This window comes from Hermetia illucens, chromosome 1 (assembly GCF_905115235.1).
Source record: "Hermetia illucens chromosome 1, iHerIll2.2.curated.20191125, whole genome shotgun sequence".
Taxonomy (NCBI): Eukaryota; Metazoa; Arthropoda; class Insecta; order Diptera; family Stratiomyidae; genus Hermetia; species Hermetia illucens.
Genome location: NC_051849.1, coordinates 129,147,976 through 129,169,208, shown reverse-complemented (window position 1 = coordinate 129,169,208; position 21,233 = coordinate 129,147,976). Strand labels below are relative to the sequence as shown.

Sequence of the window (21,233 nt, the reverse complement as noted above, 5' to 3'; positions counted from 1 at the left end):
AAAGGCTACGCTCAAGGATGTGTGCTATCGCCTGGGAAGTAGATTGATTGACTCACTACTATGCCAACTGCAAAATCTGCAAATACACGCTGGTGCTTATGTGGATGATGTGACTGTACTAGTTGTAGTATAGAATACACAACGCGCTGTTGCTTTGATTGACAGTTGGTGCCTCAGGCATGGACTTTCAGTAAATCCAAATAAAACCACAATGGTATTATTTACAAAAAGGAGGAAACTGTATGGTTTCTGCCTTGCAGAGATGAAGGGTGCAACCCTTCAATTCTCCGAAGAAGTGAAATATTTTGGAATTATTCTAGAGAAGGAGCTCCTTTGGAGCAAGCATGTATAGGTAGTAATATGGACATGTGTTGCTATAAGGCCGATGTTCGCTTTCGCATTCTTAGTGTGGTGGACTAAGGGGCAACAAAAGAGTTTCCGCTGTAAACTAGCCACACTGCAAAGAACTGTGTGTTTAGGTATTACAGGTGCCATGAGCACGACATCCGGCTCACTTCTAAATACATTACTCAGTTTACAGCCCTTGGATTGGTTTATTCGATTAGATCTATATGGAAACAATAGACGTGGGGAACACAGAGCACTGGAAGAGTTATTAGGAGAATTGAATCCAGTTTTCGCAATACCTTCTCGGATCCCCATACATATATTTGGTAGAAGATATGAAATTATCTTGAAAGGAACAGAAAACTGGAACTAACCATAAGAATGCGTGTCAGGATATACTGATGTCTTCTACACGGCTACACGGCTCGAAAACAGAACAGGCTTCTGGAGCAGGAGTGTACCTCTCGAGTAAAAATGAGAAGTGGGCATATCCCTTGGGACAATATACAACGGTCTTTCAGGCTGAAGCGTATGTATGTATCCTAAGGGAGAACGAGCGGCTGAAAGCCAGGTGCATCGCCATCGGTAGCGATAGTTAAGCTTCACTGAAAGCGTTCAGCAATCTTTCGGTCGCTTCAAAAATCTTTTAGAAATATAGCAATCGATTGAACTCTGTTTCTAGATTCAATACGGTGAAACTACTATGGGTGCCCGGTCATTGCGGTGTTGAGGCAAATGAAATCTCGGATGATTTAGCAAAAGAGGGTTCAATTGCCCCCATACATGGATCGGAACCAGCAATTGCGGTGCCAATAACATTGGCTAATGCTGCTATCAAAAATTGGGAACAAGCTTCCACAATGACATGTGGCAGAGCATTGATGCTGCTAAATACACTAAACTTTTCCTCTTAGAGCCAAACAAACTTACGGCAGAGTTTATCCTGTCGAAAAGCAGGGGTATTGGGGTCATTCTGACTGGCCGTAATTCTCTAGCTCGGCATATGTGCAGAATAGGAATTCTTCAAGTTGATACATTTTCGTTCTGTAATGAAGAAGCGGGATCAGGGTTCCGGTGCTCTTGTTCTTCGTGCGAAAAAAATGAAATGCCATCGCAGCTAACAGATAGTCATCCTACAGTTTTTTAGTAAGATACTAAGATTTAAAAAAAAAATATTTTTATTGCTTTTTGTTTTCTTTGTATAATTAAACAGCCTTGATTTTGGGCGTCCACATTGCTACAAAATTTTGCTCTTACTACTATTTCGTTACTAATGTACTAATAAAATGATTTTCGAATAACAAAAATTTGTTATCAACTCGCCGATTTAACCCTAGTAGCTTGAAGCACCAATTATTTTTCGTATGTGTTCGAACGATAACCAAAACGTAAGAGACCATGGCGCCATACGTAACCAGCATGGCAGAAATCCTTTGTACAGTGCGAAGAATCCTTCCTTTTTTAAAGCTTGAGAGAAACAGTCGATGGCGCCACGATAATGAAGTCCTCTGAAAATAGGCATTTACATGTATTCATTTACGTACATGAGCATCTACAATCTAACAAATACCTCCCGTGCTCGTCTGTAGGTTGATTCATAACTCGAGTTTTGATCACATCTGCGGGCGTTCCGAGAATTGCCGCCGCGAATCCAGCACAAATCGAAGATAAAATATGCACGGTAGGAGAGTCAGGTAAATTAGTTTTACGCATTATGAAACGTTTGGCAACATCATACGTTGTTAAATCACCTGCAAAATACATTTTTGTGATTGTATGCAATTTAATATAGAATTGGGTTATGTAAGGAAACGTGATTTTTACCTGCACATAACAAATCAAAAAACTAAGCGTATTCGATATTACCTAGGTTAACCATGGCTGCCCGTTGAACATTTGGAAGACTTCCCTTCCATAAGCTAGTCACGCCGCCTCGACGGACGATTTCTCTGAAGGCATGATATGTGCCATGAACCCTAGCTTCCAGTCCCATCAACCTACGCCTTCCTTCCATCTGAATTTGAACTTTGACTAAGTCAGCTGGAGATGCCAGCCATTGTGCTGTACAGCCTGATACGATGCCACACAAAGCTGCTTTCCACAGTGGAAGTGTGTTAGCGACGTCCTGATCGGAGAACCGTTTCCGTAGTGAATCATACATAACTATTCGAACACCACTGCAATTTGTCCTAAGTAATTCAATGGCGGAAAAATGTTTGGTATTACCTATAAACGACATGACGATAAATTGCTGGTGTCATACCTCGCCATAAACTAAAAAATCCTTCTTCCCGAACAATACCCATCGCTGTTGCAAACATTCCTCGATATGGGGCCTGCAAGTAGACCGTAGAGAAATTTTACTAAGAAAATTAAATTAGGAGTTTTGAGAAAATAAATGCAACACCACTTACTAGAATGATACCCAGGAATAAAGATAAATTCAAAGCTTGAAACTATAAAAAAAATTGAATGGCTACCATATGGTTTGTAACGTGAACTTTGGCGAAAGAGTTCGAAAAGTGGTAGATGTATTTTAAGGCCAATATAAAAAGGATCAGATTGACGAATCCTTTGTAACGAGGTTGTTGTATGTGTGAATTGCGCAGCAACCGAGTACCCTGGAAAATCTCGTAACATGAGTGGGTGAAAAAAATTTACTTGTTCGTCAGGTTTAGATACATTGTAGATGGCCAACAAGTGGTTTCGTTTGAACATCTAAAATAAGCTTATTGCCTTGGAAATACCGTGTATATCATAGATTGTTACTTCAATCTTTTATTTTCATTAGCAAAATCCGAGGTATCAGAAGAGCAGCCTTGACGAAGAGTAATAAAGTGAAATGGGATAGTTCTATAAAAACATGAATCGGGAATGCGGTTAGTAACTATCTGAGAACTTAAAAATGCCGTATAAAAGTCCAAAACGCATCAACTAAGGGGTATCTAAAGGATTCGAAGCTGTACATGTATTATAGTTATTGGAAGGTGAGCGCGGTTCCAGTTGAGGGATCCCAGCCTTTTACCTTATGTTAGTTTTATAGGAACATTTGGTAGTAATGTGAAGTTTCAGCAAAAAGCAACAGCAAAATTTGGGACTCTTCAACTAACACTCCTCCCAATAACTAAAATATAAAAATCTTCAGGTTTGCATATTGGCACTCTCAGCTAGCCTATTGCAAGTATTACGAAATCGTGCTTTCAGATCATGACCCTTATATCTTTTTGTCGCTTATTGGCGTTCCTTTTTACTTAGTTAACTTCCTTCGTATTAAATTTAATATTAGTGAGGACATAGATATTTATAATTTTAGGCTGCCCTCAAATGTCTTGCAATGTTCAAACTTCGTTGAGTGTGTAAATCATTTTACAGTTCGGCGTATCTCATGAACGTTTTCAAATTACTCTATAGTTACGAAAACATTAATGTTTTGAATGCGATTGATCGTCGTCGTCGTCAGGAAACTGTTATATAACCTTTCAGGATACTCATTTATATTTACTCTGTCCCTAGCGCTAAAATCTCTGCACTTTTCCTAAATTACTTATTGTAGATAGGTTATCTTTGATCGACCACTATGTTTTTGATGAGGATTATTTAACAAGACTACTAGAACTATTTATCATACGCGTGAATCATTTGCTATTTCTATAGATTACGTCCGGTTCTTGCGTCCTTTCAATTCCGGAAGTAGTCATGCATCGTACATGTGAAATTAAAGGCTAAAGATGAATACCAAACAATAGCCTTCAGTTTGGCAAGTAATCGAAATATTCCTACTTGCATCGATGAGCAGAAATCGTCGATGCCGCTCATTACATTAGCAAATCCAACTTTTCTATTTCATCTAGAATCTGGTTCGCACCAATTTTCTCTCTCTACTGTTACACTGGGCTGGCTGACAATTCTATTGCCAACTACGTCATGTAGTGGAGTCATCAGAAACCAGATAGATTAATAATAACTAACGATACTGACACTTTGTATAACACGACTTCCAGCATATTCTAGGACATTCACGGGTTTGCCGTTGATGTATAATAATTTTGGGCAATCCCTTGGTAGCCGAGGTTGCCACGGATCTGAGTCTTCACAACCACCTTCGTTGAATTTGTACCAGAATTTGCTCAAAAGGAAGTCATTGTTGTGAATAGTTTAACAAAAAAAATTATAGAAAAAAACTGTTTCAGGCAACGGACTTCTCGAAAAATATTTGGCGTCAGATCAACCAATATAAGTACAGAACTTCTAAAGAGATGATGATGTCGGCTTAGATATTGTCCTAACTATCTATCAAATTAACCCAATCGGAACTCTTCTTATAAAAACAATAAGAGAGAATTGGAGCATGGAACTATCAACCTCCTCAAATATACTGAGAAATATCAATTTCGAGCAGATATTGGTTACAAGTTCAAAAATCACATTAAGCCACTAATTGTATGTTCGTATTGTAGAACGAAAATCGACTTAGTTCCTTGCTGGATGTCGCCATGCACTTCCATAAAAGTCGCCATTCACAATCTGTTAGGCCTGTCAGTTACGCCTGAACAGACCGCAGTTAACCGACGGCCTGAACGTGGGTGCGGACTGTTCATACGGCCGGTGATCGAATGAAAAACGAAAGACGGAAAAGAGATAAAGGAAACCGGCACGTGTGTGGGCTGTCTACGCAGTGAACGAGGTTTTTATATGCATCTTCATCGTTGTGAACATTTTTTATAAATGCTCAAATAAAAAAATATCTCTTATTTGGGTCTCAACGCCCTTCATGGCCAGAGTTGAACACATGGTGTCGTCCAGCTTGCCGGTACGTGGAGGGTGTTTCCAGTTTAATAGTCGGCTGGATGTACTGTGGAATGCTCAGGTGTCATTGACAGGCTTGCTTGAATGTGGATGGCCAGCTTGAGGATATTAACATTCAGTCGGCTTTTCACACATGCTGACAATCAGTGCTACAATGAAAACGCTATCTTTATTGATCGGTATTTATGACAGCCGGTTCTTCATACCCGAGCGACCTGTTTTGTAAAACCACCTTCAATGCAAGAAGGACAGATGTGTATACCCTTTTATGTCAGACGTTTCTCATGCGTATTATATGTAACATATTTCGGAGCAACAGCTCTCGATTCTTCTCACCCACGTTGGCATCGAACTGACGTCTTTGGATTTTCTATGTTACAACAAACTCCTGCATTCAAACGCAATTATCAGGATACGATTGCTATTTTTAAAAGCTGTTTCGATCTCAGTCTTCATAGACTGCAGAATCCCGTTTTCACCGTCAACTTGCGCAAAAATTTTGGACAACAAACATTCACACTTCATCCAACATGATCAAGCCTATATTGCCCCTTACTACACCAGTAAACCTCTAACTGTCCCCAACAATTCCATCCGAGACAGAGTTCTAATCAAGCCTTTGCGGGTAGGCTTCGTATCTCGATTGCAAAAATACAGAAGACGAAACGCCATATTAATTCTTCCCTTAACATTCATGATAGGTGCTACGTACATCCAAAGGCCTTATATAGCGCTGATAATCAATCAAGCAATGTAGTGTCTGAACTACCACTTGAAATCTACAACACATGGCTATATAACTATATTATAGTATACTAAATGCGAGAATTCAAGGTCGATTCTCAGCATGTACATACCACTAAAGTCCAGTTGCCCAGCCGCTTACAAAGAACATTATTCCCGCCTTGACTGGCCAGCCTGACACCAGAGGAGCCTGAGCCTAATTAACAATGCTTATTTGCATAATCGTATTTCTCGGGATGTCGGCCAGTCGACATCTGGCGGTACATGGCACCGCAGCCTCAAAAGTCATACTTTGGTGGTTTTCCTAGACCTACCAAAGTTTGCAAAGCTGAAACTACATTTAGATGTGGGTATTTTCGATGCTTATAAAGAAATCAGATACAATTATATCCTCTCTTCTCTTCCAGACACTTTGCACTGGAGGAGAGAACAAATTGTTCCCAAAATATTGGAATATGCAGAATATCAAATACTTGCCTAGCGACGGAAGTGGTGTTTACAATTATAACTACCAAAAATTGCTGTAATATAATTGCGGGAAAGTCTTCCTACTTTGACCAGAATAGTAGGCGAAATAGGCTGCATCTGGAGCAACATCAACGATCTAAGAATTATGGATTTGAACTGTGACAGCTAAACATAAAAGGTCTAAATTAAGCTCGTACCCAAACAACTGCAATTTAACATCTGATATCAGTAAGTTCCACGTCAATCCTACTCAGAAAATGCACTTGTTACATGAATACACCTGACAAACACAAGCGCTAACCATTGAGTGCCTAATGACCACCCTGTTATTTCCGATTCCCGGAATATGGAAGAAAGGAACGGTAACTCCGATCTTAAAGCCAAAGAGAACGCAATACTGTCCGAAACTTATCATCCTATTATGTTACGGCCGAAGCGCTACTTAAAAATTCTAAATAGCCTCAAGATAGAGGTCCCTAAGATTCGAGGCAGGAGCAATATTAGTTGAGGATGCGATCCGTCGTGGATCTTCGGTCGAGTGCGTCTTTTTTGCCAATTGGCATCATATTTGTTTCTGTAATGTCACGCGATAATCCTTTTGTATTTGAAGTACCCAAAAAGCCCCTAAGCTTCACAATCGGAGTTTACTATTATTAGCAAATGTGAATAACTTAACCTACAAGACCAATGATTAGAAATTGTATTCCTGATCGCATTTTTATTGCTGTTTGAAGTTTTTATTTTCTTCGCGTTCATATTTCAATGTACTAATACTAAATGCGGTAAACCGTCCCCGACCTTTAGAGTCGGCGCACACAGTGCCGTCAGGCGTTTCGAGTTTGGCGTTCTTTAAACATAATATGCATTTTCTTATATAACAATGCTCACAGCCGGCGCATGTAGGAGTATTTGAGTCAAAACACTCGTATAAAAGTCAAACGCGAAAAGGTTCTATAAACTCATCTTTAACATTTTTTATATAAATATTTTAATCCGTACATCGAAAGACAACAATAAAAACAGCGCGAGTGTCAAAGAAGTCGGGAAACCGGAAGCTAGACGTTTCAGGTATAAAAGGTTTTGTGTTCCCCTTTGTGAGGAGCGATGAGTGCCTGGCCTTTCCGCGTGTACATAGTTAAATACTGATCTGTGCACTATCTTTTGAAGATCTATTTGCACAAAAAATTAGTCTGAAAAGCACTGTGTTGATAATAGTCAGTCAAGCCCATAAAGGCTTTCACTCGAATGTCAATTATTCTCGTTAATTATGACGTCAGCATCTTATTTGTACGACTTAGGATATGGTAAATTCGTACGAAATTGATAAGGTTGAACTGCTATAACTTTGACAGTCATAGTCAGATTTTCATGAAACTTGGCATGGGTATGAACCATACTGTTCTCTATGCTGGTTAGTACTCCTAGAATGAACTTCCGGAGGGGGGTGGGGCTTTTCAGTCAATTTATAAAAGCTGTTAATATACTATTAGTAAGTTTATTTGCACAAATTTTGGAATGGGACATATTTTGAGGCCTAGATTTCATATAAGCAGATTACAATGACATTTTTCAGATATTTAGGTTGCGTACTTTCCGAAAATGAGTCCTTTCTCACTTTAAGTATGCACACCTTAACTTCTTACTCAGGCACTTTACAAATCACGTCAAAACTATATCAGTTTCGGAAAGGACTAATCGAGCCGACCTTTCATTTGATACCTCGCATGACTATATCCGGCCCCCTTTAAACACCACGCAAATTTATATCACTCACTGTATGCATGTAATTTCACAGCTCCCATATGTTCACTAAATTTCGTTCGGATCTGTTTAGCCGTTTTGGAGAAAAATGCGTAACAGAGAGGCAATGACTCCATTTAAATAAGGTTTTGTTTTACACAAAACCTTAAAAAACACAAACCTGTGACGAATGTGATATGGAATTAGATACGCCTTTGAAGAGAAAGCGAAAAAAAAGTAAGATTAATTTATCTTAAACGAATTTGAGGAGCTCTCGAGTCTGTAAATATGCTGTCACACGGCTCCCATTGCAATCTATGATGATTCCAGCTCACAGTAAAATACGACTTCATTACAGATTATAACGGGCACTCTCAAATGTTTGTGGGGGAATAACCCCAATTTGTATCCCGAATCGTCATCGATCGCGATAAAAACGCTTTGCAATTTGCCATTTTCTCTGGCATTATTGACTTTTTTGATATACAAAATATGTAAATTCATTTTGCAACTTTTTAGTTTTCACTTTGCGCATGGAGTTGTGGAGTAAACAATGTCGAATTTGTAAGCCATAAGCACTCGACATTTCCAAACGGCATCGCACCGATTGTATAATGATCATCATCTGTTCTAGGCTGAGGAAATTCATTGGATAACATTTGGACACCAAAAGCAATTTGATCTTCGTTATATGGTGGGACAATATAACGATGAAAGCCTGCAATATCATAAACAATAACCGCAAACAGACTCACCACGACGGAATTGTTTCCGTGTTTGAATAACAAACTAACTGAACATACGGTCCACGGTCGTATCGAAACATACGATACTTACCTTCTGCATAGCTTTATCGGCCATCTCCCCTTGTATCTGGAGCCGTGTCTTGGTCAGGTCCAGCGGATAGGTAACTAGGAAGAGGAACAATCAAATAAGCTCTTCAGAATATGAATTATATAAGAGACGGCTTACCGAACTCGGAATTGGTGGCAGCTAGGACTGAAACAACGTAAGTCACCGGTATAGAATCCGCACTGCTGAATTTCGCCGGGCGCATACCCTGCTGTGGAGGCATGTGCATCCTGGAAGATTCAAAATAAGCTGAGTTCATGGAGTTACAAGGCAAATAACTACTCGCTGTCCTACTTATTATTTTTTTCTGCAGACATCGTGGTGGTCTTTCGTAACTGACTGACAGGAATTCGTGGGTGAGCGATGCCTCAGGAGTTCATCTCTGTTGAGGACCCAAGTGTTTCGAATCTGGCGACCCAATGGAGCGCAGCAAGTCGCCGAAGGTTCTGATTGCGAAACGTTCGGAACTAAACTAAGAGTTGCTATGTAGCAAGCGATTGAAGTATTATATAATGACTTGCCGATACCGATTTATTACCAGCTAAGTCGTACGTGTGAGATAACGATAACACGGGACCAACGCGAAAGCCAAAACTAATCGCACCACGCAGAAGGCGAGGATGAGCGGAGGCTTGGCGTCGGAGATTGTGGCGACTAGCTCAGAGATTAGCCAAGCGCCACGACCGAGCCCAGTAATACTGCGAGGTCTATCAAATGGAAAACAATCACTGATTAGTTGCGATTACGGATCACCGTAACGCTGAGCGCCCATTTCGGTCCGACAGTCAACGATACCGAACCGTTCCAGTTAGAATCGTGCGACACTGGCAGTGTTTGGACTTTGGATCACTTAACAAATCTACTTTCACTTATGCATCGTCACCCAGAGTGGTGAGTTTGAAGAGTTGCATCCAGATATCCACCGCATTTAAATGTCAACGTTGAATGCAAAAATTGCCTTCCCCTCAATTATCAATCAGCTGACTGGACGGTGCAGAACTTGGTAGATTGCCTACACTTTCTAGGTCCCTTTTTGCATGGCCAAAATCAGATTAACAGAACTTCAACATTGGCAAGTTAATTCAAGTTTTCAAACGAATGGATTGTGAGGGTCGAGCAAGTAAGGAACGTTCACGATCTCTTCTTTATAACGATTGTAGAAATTCTAAGAGTGGCATTTAGTGGGATATTTCCTTCCCTTCTGGCAATGCCGCGACGATTTGATAGGTCAGATCAGCTGATTCTTGAATTAATCACGAAAACGGAATCGCCATGGAACCCGGCACCAGATGCCAATAGCTAGGTTATGTGTCAAAGGTTTGTAAACAAGGAGTTTATGGTGAGATATGGAGTTCGAGTATGGTCTCAGTGTCCTCGCTCGCGCATGATTGCACACTAAAATATCAATGCAATATAGGCGTGGCGGTTAACACAAGAATCGCTTTCTATCGAATTTTGTACGAGATACTTTAACCAGCACATTCTTTTGGCGGTTTGTGGGCGAACGTAAGTAACTTCAGAATGGCCAAACGATTCTCGCACTTCCAGCCGAATTCATTTGCCAGCAAGAAGCCAAAGTTGGACATCAGCTTCGGCAAACCGGATGGAGGTGCAGGTTCCAGCAAATCCAGACGTAAGTAGGAAACAATATTGCTCCTCTGTACTTACACAATCCTACCTAAGTCGAAACTAAACTCAGCAATGGTTATACACTGACTGTTTGGTATGTCTCTTGTTTCGGCTACTTGATTTCGACCTGGTAGCGTTGATCCTACAGAATAACCAACGGCAAAGTAACCAGCCGTCCTTGGATAATCACCACTTTTGAAAAACATTTCAAGTAATATCTTTTCTTTTGCCTGTGTGTAGTGTAGTGATGTTAGCGTCCTTCTAAAGTTATCATTTTACCACAAAATACTCAGCACGTTACCTCGCTAAGCTTGCACTCCTCCACAGTTCTTCGCCACGTATCTCTCGGGCGACCCATTCTAATATGGAGGATGATGTCCTTCATTAATGTGTAACCTATCCATGCCATTTCCATTTCCTGATCAACAACTGGCCCGTACACAGACTAAATACCTCATTAGTTATTGTCTGAGGCCTACACCTCGACGATGTGACGCAGACATGAAGTGAAGAAAGATTGAAGTTGTTGATGGAATTTACTTTCCATTTTCTACTCCAATATAACCGCTCGGAAAAAACACGCGCAACAGCTTCAACTTGGTATTAGTGTTGAGATGGCTGCACTTACAACTTTTGTCAAAACAACGGGGAAAATTAAGCGGCGTCGAGTGAGATTAAGTTTGTTGCAGCCGTCGGCAAAAGCAAGGCTGCCTAGATACACAAATTGCTCAACCCGTTTCGGTATTCTGCCCATTAATGCAAATAAGAAAAGTGCGCCGACCAGTCAGACTGAGGTCTTGAGAAAACGGTTATATAAGATAAGAAGAAAGTATATAAGAAAACGGTTTTTCGAAGAAAAATTTCCCCGAACGTGGAACCGAAACAGTGACTATTCAGTCGAAATTGTGGTGGATCAAAGCAAAGCAAGTAAAGAATGAATAATACAAGTTCCGAATTGTGATGCTCTTAACCTGGATCTTGTCAGGAACCTTACCAGGTCAGGAGACTGCGCCTTGTGATGGGCGCCAACATTTCGACACTGGATTCACAGCGGTCAGCTTCCCAGGCTAGAAAAGCGCACTGCGGCAACAGGGAATGGAGTACTCTCCAGAGTCACAGCATCTCACTTTGCTAGATTTCTCGGGACCCTTGACACCGTTGTGGTTAGGTGAAGCCAGTCCCTATCTGAGGCACAGTTAACATATGGATAGGAATAATATTTCGAGATTCGCACCAATTGTTATGCTTTTTAATTGCCTTTTACGACTAACGGAATAATTTGAGTGTATTCTTAAACGCCAATTCACAGGCCAAATTTACTTCACAAAAATTCTAAGAACGAACCGTGTTTAGTTAGTACAAACAAAAGTACTTTGTTTTGTGCCATAAACGAAAAATATATCAAATATTTAGATATGTACATTATCTCAAAGCAGTAGTAGTCCTGGTGTTCATATGTAATTGAAAATAGGCAAATCAAAATATTGTATTGAAGTAGAGAGACGCCTTTGATAGGAAATCTCGGAAAACAAAATCGGTTGAACCTAGTGCAAAATCGTTGAATCGACGAAATGCAGTCTTACCACCAATTTGGAATCCCGATAAGTCGGATAACAGAGGTAGAAGAAAACAAATTCAACCTTCAACCGCAAATACACACGTACGAGCTATTTAAAGAAGAGTGTGTCCCTTGTTAGGTAACAAGATTATGAGGAGTTGCTGCTCGCTCTAGTTATTTGAACGCAGTAGGCAATAGCAGAATATCGAAATATGTGAAAGTAAGACCGTCGAGGAAAGATAAGGTAAAAAAATCTGGGTATGTTCCGCCTGCTTTGGTAATATTGAATCATTATTTTCGTGTGAAAAAGTTGGAAACAAAGAAGAATTAACTATGGAAGGAAGTTCAGAACCCAGACGCATTAACTATGGAGGCAAGTTCAGAAACTCCATTAGACTACCATAGCTAGATAACAGTTGGGTTGAAAAGATCGTGGGCTAACCCACAGATGGTGCTACTAATAATAAATCCATATGGTTTTTAGTGGACCTTAACCATTAAAAGATACTTGAACAAATTTGTCGGACTATTAGTTTTTGGGACAGAGCATTTTGAGTCAAGAGCAATTTTGTTTGTTTGAAGAAAATAGATAAAAAAAAAGTTTGGTGTGTTAATAAGGCATTGCTTTTTGATAAAAAGAATACTTTTGGAGCCAATGCTTGGCTTGATAAGCATTATTCGGACTTTGAACCTGGAAAAACCACCATTGAGAAGTGGTTTACTAAATTTAAACTAGGCGAAATGAGCACCGAGGACTATGCACCAAAGAGGATGTTACCCGTGTCATAACAACGAAAATATGTAAAATTGAATGAATTCTGCTTCGAATTGCTCCGCACCCACCGTATTGTCCAGATCTGGCCCCCAGCGACTTTCCTCTGCTCTCAGACCTCAAAAGAATGCTCGCTGGAAAGTAATCTAGCACCGATGAAGAGGTAATCGGCGAAATTAAGGCTCATTTTGAGGCCAAAAACAAATCATGCCACAAAAATGATATCAAAAAATTGTACGATCGCTATAATCGTAGTATCGCCCTCGAAAGCAACTACAGGGGTGGTACGCTAATTAGCACACTGGTACGTGCGCAAAAAGAACGTACAAAACAAAATAAATACATATAGTAAATATTTATTGATTTTGTTGAAAAGTTGGACATTTTTTATTAATTTATTTCAGAAAATAAAATTGCTTTTAATTCTGGGAATGTAGGCTTGGAAATATTCTTTAGAAGAATAAAGGTAGAAAAAGTTGCATCAAGCTATCAACGCACCTGAGAGAAAAAGAAAATTATTTAATAAATTTAAAAAACGATGAAAACGACGGGATGTCCCTTTTGTAAAATTACCTCAAAACATCGTCGTTATATGGAGACCATAAGGTTTGCGCATACATTCTTCTGGATCTGCTTTCAGTCCTACTCGATGACCGCCCAAACTTGTTGAACAGTGGTTGATTCCAGTGTCATAACTCCCCGCTTAATTGTTGCCCATAAATTTTCTGTTAGATTTAAACCCGGCTTTATGCAGACCAGTCCATGGTTGAAATGACCTCATCCTGGAACCCTTGCTGTGCAATCGCGACTTATGATATGACGCGTTATCTTCTGGAAAGTTGCCTTTGAATAAATTGACGACGGGAGATTTTCCAGGAATGGTAGAAGCTGCTTTGACAGCAAAATCCGGTAGGCCGAACCTTTAAGTTTCCCCTTGACAATAAGCTCAGCTTCATGTTTGCTGAAACAACTGCATATCATGACACTAGCGCCATAAAATTAAACCAACTTCCGGGTGTACCTAGGATCCATATCCTTATCGAAAAGAACATAAGAACTGCATAAGTTGAACTTTGTTTCGTCACTGCAAATCCCTGAATCCCAAAAGGAAAGAGGAGATTCTAATATGGGTCCTGACGAAGGCGAGCTGTTTTTCGGGCTACCACGTGGAATCGTTGGTTTTTCCTGTCTTTAACATCCTCTGAGGTTGTTCTTCAAAAGTCGCTGTCTGATGGTTCTGACAGACATATTTACACCATAACCTCTTGCATTGCGGCTCTTATTTACGTGGAAGTATCGAAAGGGTGGTACAATGATTGTTGAACAATTAGAGAATGTTCGCTTTCTGTGGTGTTTCTGGACAACAACGTCTTGAATTGGCAAAACTTTTATTTTCCTATTTGCGTTTAATCGCATTTTTAACTTTATTTGCGCGAACACCTTATGAATCGAGCAATTTTGTTAATAATTTTTTTCACGTGTTTAGATGATCCATATCATTCGCCTTTCCAATTTTGATTCTTTTGTATGGTTTTTCACTTAAAATGATGTTTTTCTAACTTTCTATGAAGACGAAACACTTTTAACACTTTCACATTCGGCAAAATTTTCACAATCAACAGGGTGTGCTAATTAAAATGCCAAAAATGAGGAATTTTTGAGTGATTTACATTGCTTGAATATGGGACTTCTATGCTACATTACAAAAAAAATATTATATTAAATATTATTATATTGTGCTAGTTAGTGTCCCAGCGCTGTATGTTGAAGAATAAAATCAAATTTTATCAAAAAAAAGAAAATTTTCCATGTTAGCCTACGAACCCAAATTATCAATTATCAACCATGCGCAACAGAATTCTAAAATGTTCATGAGTAAGTGTGTCACCTCGCATTTAACATATAGGTCATATCCAATAGGGAACATTTAGTTGTCATGGAATGGGGTTCCGTGACCTGCAAAATCAAAGCTGAATCGATGAATCTCCGTGATAGATTCCTTTCCGTATATGGATAGGCTATGGGATATTTTTGTCCTTTTTATCCTCAGACGTGGGCACAGATAAGTTGGGGTGCCACCTTCCTATGACAAAGGCGTCACTAGTTTCCTCCGACATCCGACAGATTTCGTTGACTTCTAGTTTACTGTTTTAGAACTGCCCTGGAAACCATTAGTTGCTCTTTACGAGTAATCGCTCTAACTCCCCAGCCCTTCTTATTTCTCTGCCAGAATGTTTTCCTAATCCTTCCACTAAATGGACCCTGTGAATTTGAAGGGGGGTTAGTAAACAAATTATCGATCTTGTCTTCCGACGTCCTTTACGGTGTCAATTTCGAGTAGTAAGTAAATAAATCCTGGCCCTAATGGTCTTCCTTATATTCCGTATTAACCGATAATGAATATTGCTAAACTTCTTCTACCAGAAATTCTGTGCCCAATCCTGGTTTCTAGTTTAAGAGCTTCTTTTGACGATCACGCATAACTCTGTCATTCTGCGTATTAAATGACTACGGTGAAAATTTGTTTGTCCGAAAAAGGGGATCGTTTGATGCTTGTTGCTGCGTACTCGTGCAAAAGTCTTCGATCACCCTATTTTTGATTAAGCCCTTTGTCCGCAAATGTTCTCTACGGTCTTTTGTGAGCTATTAGTCGTAAGTCTTCGTTGATTATGCGAGACATTGGATCTTCCCATGTTCCCACTTCAGTGGATATTTATTACATTGTCAGTGTCCGGTATATCGCTTATACCGCACTTATGTAGCGCTGTTACTGTGATTTTTCCTTATTAGTCCACTCCATTGTGAAACGAAAGAAACCGGAAAAGCGTACCCTCGTGCAAATATTACTAGACCTGGCTGACATTAGCCTAATTACCAAAATTTGACAGCTATACAATTTTAACAAATTTAGAGCTATTTAAAATTGTAATAATATTTATAGGAGTACTAGGTATACTTTTCATATTTCCATATTGGGATCATCTACCAAATTTTTTTCGATGTGTGTATGTAGTATGTAGTAAAATTATAAAGAAAGAAGTATAAGATGTAGCCAAAAGATTCCATTAAGAAAAATAATCATCTTCTTAAACTATTCGGCCAACTTCTATCGGTCTAATTAATTTAAATTTTACACCATTTGATCCAGAATTATATATTATTTAACCAAATAAAAAATGAAAAAAATCAACTGAAAATGACTAAGGATTGTATTATTGTATTGAGCGTCGTGTTGTAGACGAAAGTTGGTGGATTTAGAATCCAGTTTGCTTGTACAAAATGTGCGTGGCGAATACTATAAGCATTAATCTACCATTGGGCTCACAGTTAAGTATTCCTGTACATTGATCCGGTGATAATCAAAAATGCTTTCAATGGATTTCTACCTTAAATGCCTCTAGCCCAGAATATCCAGCCAGTATCGCTGCATTCTCATTTAAGTAGCTAACTTTCGCCCGTACTGTGTCGCACGCTAACCAAAAGTCTACTGAGAAATCCCGCTAGTGTTAATAACAGGTTTCTACTACAAACTACATTTGTATTTACATATCAAGATACTCGCGTTTCGAATCTTGTTTAACAAAACCACTTGACTTCCTTGGCGCGTATTTGTTTTCATGTGCTACTTCAAATTAAGAGATATTGGTCCATTAAAATATAAATAAACAGTAACGGCTCGATGTCAGTTAATAGCCTACCAATTCTGTCAACCAAATGTTAATAAACTGCAGAGGTTCTTTCCATATACCATTCTTCAGATGTACCCCGGACCGCCAGTCTCATCAACGGTAGTAGCGAAAACCTATTTGATGATGGGGACGATGACGTTATCTTACTAGCATCTCAAAATGTTGAAGCAGAGCACAATCGAGAACAATTCTCTCAGCAAATCTTCATTGATGAATCTCTGAGTGAAATATCCTTTAGTAAATTTGCACGTGAACTGCCAACAAGCACGCAAAGGATAACAACACTGCGCGATAAAGTTGATCCTCCAAAGACTTCAGTGAATGATGCATTTGACAATATTGAGAAGTACTTTGAAGATGAAATTGAGATTCAAATGAAAGAAATTGACGAAAGGGAAAATTTTAAAGCTCCGCAACCAGTGAAAAGGGATCCGCCAGTTAATGAATTGTCCGGAAATCCAATGTTAGATACTCGTAAATCGATGAAAGAACGTGATGGTTTGATTTCCCAAGTGAATTATTTCACGGAAAAAACAGCTGCTTATAAGGAACAAATCGAAAAATTAAAAAAGGAGGTGTCTGAATTTAATGATAAAATTCAAACGAAAGACGGCGAGGTAATTAGACCTATTGATTAATTGTTCAGAAGAATAAACTTGAGTGTATTTTTTTTAATATCCAGGTCTCTATGGTGCGATACCAACTGCGGCAATTGCAACAACAGAATGAAGCTTTGCGTCTAGAGAAAATGCAGGAGATTGATAATATCAAAAAAGAATGGCAAGAAAAGATAAATGAGCTGGATAAGCTAATTAAATCACAGCGAGATGAGCTAGAATTCAAAAATGTGGAAATAGTGAATTTGAAGTCTTCAAGGTTGAATGAATCTCAAAGAAATTTCGAATACGCCGAATTAAGGAAGAACTTTCAAAATGTGCCTTTTTTGCACAATTTGCATTTAGACTTGACTCGGAAATCCGGTGCGACTTCTCCGATCTAACTAAATCTTAGAAATAATAATTTCACTTTTTACAGTAGGTAGAGCAAGAGAGGAAATACCGAAAGAACTATTCGAAAGAAGTTTAGTTCGTGATGAAAAGCTGAAATTTCGCGGTGAGAATTGGTTCCCATTTCAATTAAAAGATACACTTGAACAACTGCATTTCAGATTCCTTATTCCAAAGAGAATTGGAAAACATGCAATCAGGACTTTCACATATGAGAATAATGGAGCGCGAGCACCTCGAGATGAATAATCCAGTTTCTAAGCAGGTAAAATATTGAAAGGTGATGCGTTACTATTAACCCAAACACTAAACCCAATTGTAGATTATAATGTCGTTGAAAAATTCGATTAAAGCACTTCTTAGTTACGCGAGGAAATTGGAGTTCATGAAATTCATCGAAACAAATGCTAGCGTCGAATACAGGTTTTTGTGCGAAGAGCCTCCCGATCGACCTAGTTGTGCTATCCACGAAAGAAATGAAAATATCTTCCAGGAGAAGAAATTGTACTCGATGGAAAAAGCGGAAATAGCTCGACGCTTAGTCGGCGGATTTGCTATAGCATGCAAATATTCAATTGCAGTGTGGAAGAGTTTATTAACTGAGCGTGTTAACAACATTACTTTGCTCGAAACACTCAGCGAAATTGTCAACCTTTTAGGATTTTCGGTAGGTTAAAATAGAACCATTCAGATCGCAACCTTAATAGATGCAATGAACTAAATGCCAGTTAAAATTTTCAGAAGGAACTTTACACCCATTTTGGGTTATTGGAGTCTCTTGAATATTTGCTTCTAAGTTTTGTTCAAAATTGCACGGAAAGCGAAACCAGCGCTGCTTTGATCAGTCAATTTCTTCGGCACTTGGTATTCTGTCGCCCTGGATATCGGCCGCTAGTGCCAATCTCGGAGTGCCTAGTGTACATCTCTGTGAAGTTCACTAGTTCTCCAGTATTAGACTCTCTATGCAACGATAGTCCTTTGGGGTCATTTGTTTTCAATGAGTATTATAAAATATTTCAATTCTCGCCGCGTTCTTGTATGCTGCAAGTTTATGGAGCGTTGCTTGAAACCGCGTTTGCTCAAGATGTTGTATTAAGCCGAATCCAAGTCGACTGCTTGCAGAAAATCTGCCGAAATCACATTATATTTTTAAGTAGTTGTTTTGAACGTAACGTGAAATGGATTTTGAGACCGCAAAGTAGTTCGAAAGACTGTGACTGTTATGTAAAAGCAATAAACAGCGCCGTAATCTTGATTCACTTGGTGCTAAAACAGTGGACCTCTGATCCGAAGAGTATTGGTAACACTTTAGGTCAACTAAATTCAACAAAATCTATTTCAATTGCAATTTCATTCCAGATATAAGAGTTGTAGCGGACATGTCACGCAGTGGTGTCTTACTTCTCTGCAGTGCGTTCTACAAGAACTATAGGCGCGATGTGCTTCAAAATGGTGGTAGTTCGGTGAAGCATCGATTGCACATGATCCATGACTGGCTGAATGAGTATAAAAGCGTGTTTCAATTTAAATCCGCACATTGTTAGCAAATCATCGTCATGGTATTCTGCTTCACCCACTAACATTTTCTCAATTCCAGGTTACGCCCTTCAATCAATCAAATTGGCTCATATTATTGCAGACCCAATTCGCATGGATGAAACATCAATAGGCGATTCCTTGGAACAAGGTGATGCTATTTGGTCGGAAGTCTTCGAAAATTTTGTTTAAATTGATATTGTCAGTACTGAGTACAAAAAATATACATTTTTGTATAACGAAAGTAAACCACCATCTATTTACTCAATGGAGAAAAATAAAACAAGGATTGCAATTCTGCTCAACGCGAACTTCGTTTCAATTGATAAAGTAAATTGTTCCCAGATACATCGGACACGACACAAATTTTGCAGTAAACAGGAACAGAACTGCGGAATCGAGAGAAAGATTAATTTGGCTTCACAAAACGACGAACGGAAGTATTTATCGTGTATTGAAATCGTCTTTTCATCATCGGCTTGACCTACTATACGGGTGGCCAGCAAAGAAAAGAATCGCGGTCATCGAGTAGTTTGCACTCTTAATTGTTGTCGATACTTTACACAGTCAAAGCTCTGAAATGCGAAGAAAAAGTGTCCGAAAGAAAAAAAAAATGCAAATTCAAAATGATTTAACAAAGAAAGTTGAAACATTGAGAAAGTGGGTACGTTGAGTCACGCAGGTCCCAGTTTATAGACTCGTCGTCAGGCGGGGAAAACAATGCACATGGTTACATGGTGGTAGTCTGACAACAGATGGATCACTGGAATCCTTGAGAAGTTCAAACACAGGCGGTATGCTCTAGCCCGATCATCCATTATTCCTTAACCATGCTTTATCGCTGTCCGGGTAGCGGAGGTCACGGTTCAAATCTCAATTCGGGGCGGTGGGATTTGTATCGTGATTTGACGTAATAATTTCGAGCGAAAATGCTGACCACATTGCCTCCTACAGTGTACTGTAGTGTACCGTTAAGGTCTTGAATGAAGTGCTCTAACACACTTGAAGGCCCTGATCCAATATGGATTGTTGCACCAACTATTATTACTATTATGCTTTATCGTTGACGGACTTATTGGACATGTCGAGAAGTTCCCCGCTTGGGATGACCCTCTCGTCAGCCATCCTGAGATAGTGGAATGTCATGCAATGTTACTTTCGCCTCCTGTTCAACATGTACAAGAGATTCCATCCAACGTCCAGCGCCCTATTCACTGCTTTATGCAGTTTATGTTTTCCTAGCGTAACAAAGCTGATCTTGAGCAACTTGTCCAAACATGTCCAATGATCGCCTCATGCAACACGGTCTCAGATTGAATTTAAATAAAACTGAATTTTTGTCTACCGATCCACATGGAAGAGGCACTGCTACTGTCAGTGCGTTCCACAACTGGTGTTCTTTGTGATCGACGTATCAACGAACTTCTCAAATCTAAAATTTACCGCCCTGTTGTCCGCCCAGTCGCTCTCTATGGTTCTGAGTGTTGGCCGACCATAAAAGATAATGAGGGGCGTCTTGCTGTAAAGGAGATGTTGGGTCGGACTAGTGGCGTAACACGCCTTGATCACATGAAGTGAGGATATTCGCGATCGATATGAGGTTGCACCGATCGTTGAAACATTATAAGAGAGACGTTACGTGATTCGCGCTAACGAGAATTCGCTTGCCAAGATTGGTCTGAACATCGAAGTCGATAGGGAATGACCAAAAGCAACTGCATCTAAATCAGGCCTTTGACAGAGCCAAATAGCACAACCGACCACGACGAGTCGACCCAAGTTCTGAACGGGAACAGGGCTGAAGGAGAATATTTTGCTTTGTACAAAACATACAAAATATTCTAATTAAAGTTTTGCGTAAAACAAAACCTTATTAAAATCGGCTTACTGACTGCCTGCCTGTCCTTTCGGCACAAATGGTTGAATGAGCGGTCAAAATATAAAAAATTACAGTGAAACAGGACTTATTTTCGTAAACAACCCAACCCAAAAACCTGAAAAAACTCAAGACGATACGCTTATATGAAATGTGTCCCATTCCGACATCTGCTCAAATAAACTTCTGAAATTGGCCGGAGAAACCT

At 39.5% G+C, this 21,233-nt stretch overlaps 3 protein-coding genes across 6 annotated transcripts in view; 2 read left to right on the top strand and 1 right to left on the bottom strand.

Annotated features, from left to right (window-relative positions):
- Positions 1-1,508: 1,508 nt before the first annotated feature.
- LOC119650742 (mitochondrial uncoupling protein 4) overlaps positions 1,509-21,233 on the bottom strand; it is a 28,185-nt gene continuing 8,460 nt past the window's right edge. The window contains exons 1-8 of one of the 3 annotated variants that reach the window (XM_038053816.1): positions 9,486-9,797; positions 9,253-9,430; positions 9,079-9,188; positions 8,944-9,017; positions 2,575-2,684; positions 2,215-2,525; positions 1,919-2,099; positions 1,682-1,856 (exon numbers count right to left, since the gene is read on the bottom strand). In XM_038053816.1, the coding sequence (XP_037909744.1) occupies positions 1,682-1,856; positions 1,919-2,099; positions 2,215-2,525; positions 2,575-2,684; positions 8,944-9,017; positions 9,079-9,188; positions 9,253-9,275 (984 nt within the window). In that variant the 5' untranslated portion in view covers positions 9,276-9,430; positions 9,486-9,797. Of the gene's footprint in view, positions 1,857-1,918; positions 2,100-2,214; positions 2,526-2,574; positions 2,685-8,943; positions 9,018-9,078; positions 9,189-9,252; positions 9,798-21,233 lie in introns of those variants that run through there. The other 2 variants (XM_038053825.1, XM_038053834.1) reach the window with 2 other exon arrangements.
- LOC119650736 (ATR-interacting protein mus304) lies at positions 9,936-19,454 on the top strand. Of its 2 annotated transcripts, none has more exons than XM_038053803.1 (9): positions 9,936-10,591; positions 16,676-17,223; positions 17,289-17,586; positions 17,645-17,719; positions 17,775-17,878; positions 17,936-18,280; positions 18,355-18,913; positions 18,973-19,152; positions 19,211-19,454. In XM_038053803.1, the coding sequence occupies exons 1-9, from the start codon at positions 10,480-10,482 to the stop codon at positions 19,339-19,341; spliced, it is 2,352 nt and encodes a 783-aa protein (XP_037909731.1). In that variant the 5' UTR covers positions 9,936-10,479; the 3' UTR covers positions 19,342-19,454. The 2 variants fall into 2 exon arrangements, with proteins under 2 accessions (XP_037909731.1, XP_037909721.1); XM_038053793.1 differs by having other exon boundaries at positions 17,642-17,719.
- On the top strand, positions 10,638-11,735 carry LOC119650751. Its single transcript, XM_038053846.1, has 2 exons — positions 10,638-11,514; positions 11,573-11,735. The coding sequence occupies exons 1-2, from the start codon at positions 11,202-11,204 to the stop codon at positions 11,656-11,658; spliced, it is 399 nt and encodes a 132-aa protein (XP_037909774.1). The 5' UTR covers positions 10,638-11,201; the 3' UTR covers positions 11,659-11,735.

Excerpts from the sequence above, each read along its gene's own strand:
- LOC119650751 (XM_038053846.1), top strand. The coding sequence starts at position 11,202 with ATGGCTGCACTTACAACTTTTGTCAAAACAACGGGGAAAATTAAGCGG. Across the intron at positions 11,515-11,572 it reads GGTGGATCAAAGCAAAGCAA|GAACCTTACCAGGTCAGGAG; the intron begins GTAAAGAATGAA and ends GGATCTTGTCAG.
- LOC119650736 (XM_038053793.1), top strand. The coding sequence starts at position 10,480 with ATGGCCAAACGATTCTCGCACTTCCAGCCGAATTCATTTGCCAGCAAG. Across the intron at positions 17,224-17,288 it reads TTCAAACGAAAGACGGCGAG|GTCTCTATGGTGCGATACCA; the intron begins GTAATTAGACCT and ends TTTAATATCCAG. Across the intron at positions 18,281-18,354 it reads TCAACCTTTTAGGATTTTCG|AAGGAACTTTACACCCATTT; the intron begins GTAGGTTAAAAT and ends TAAAATTTTCAG.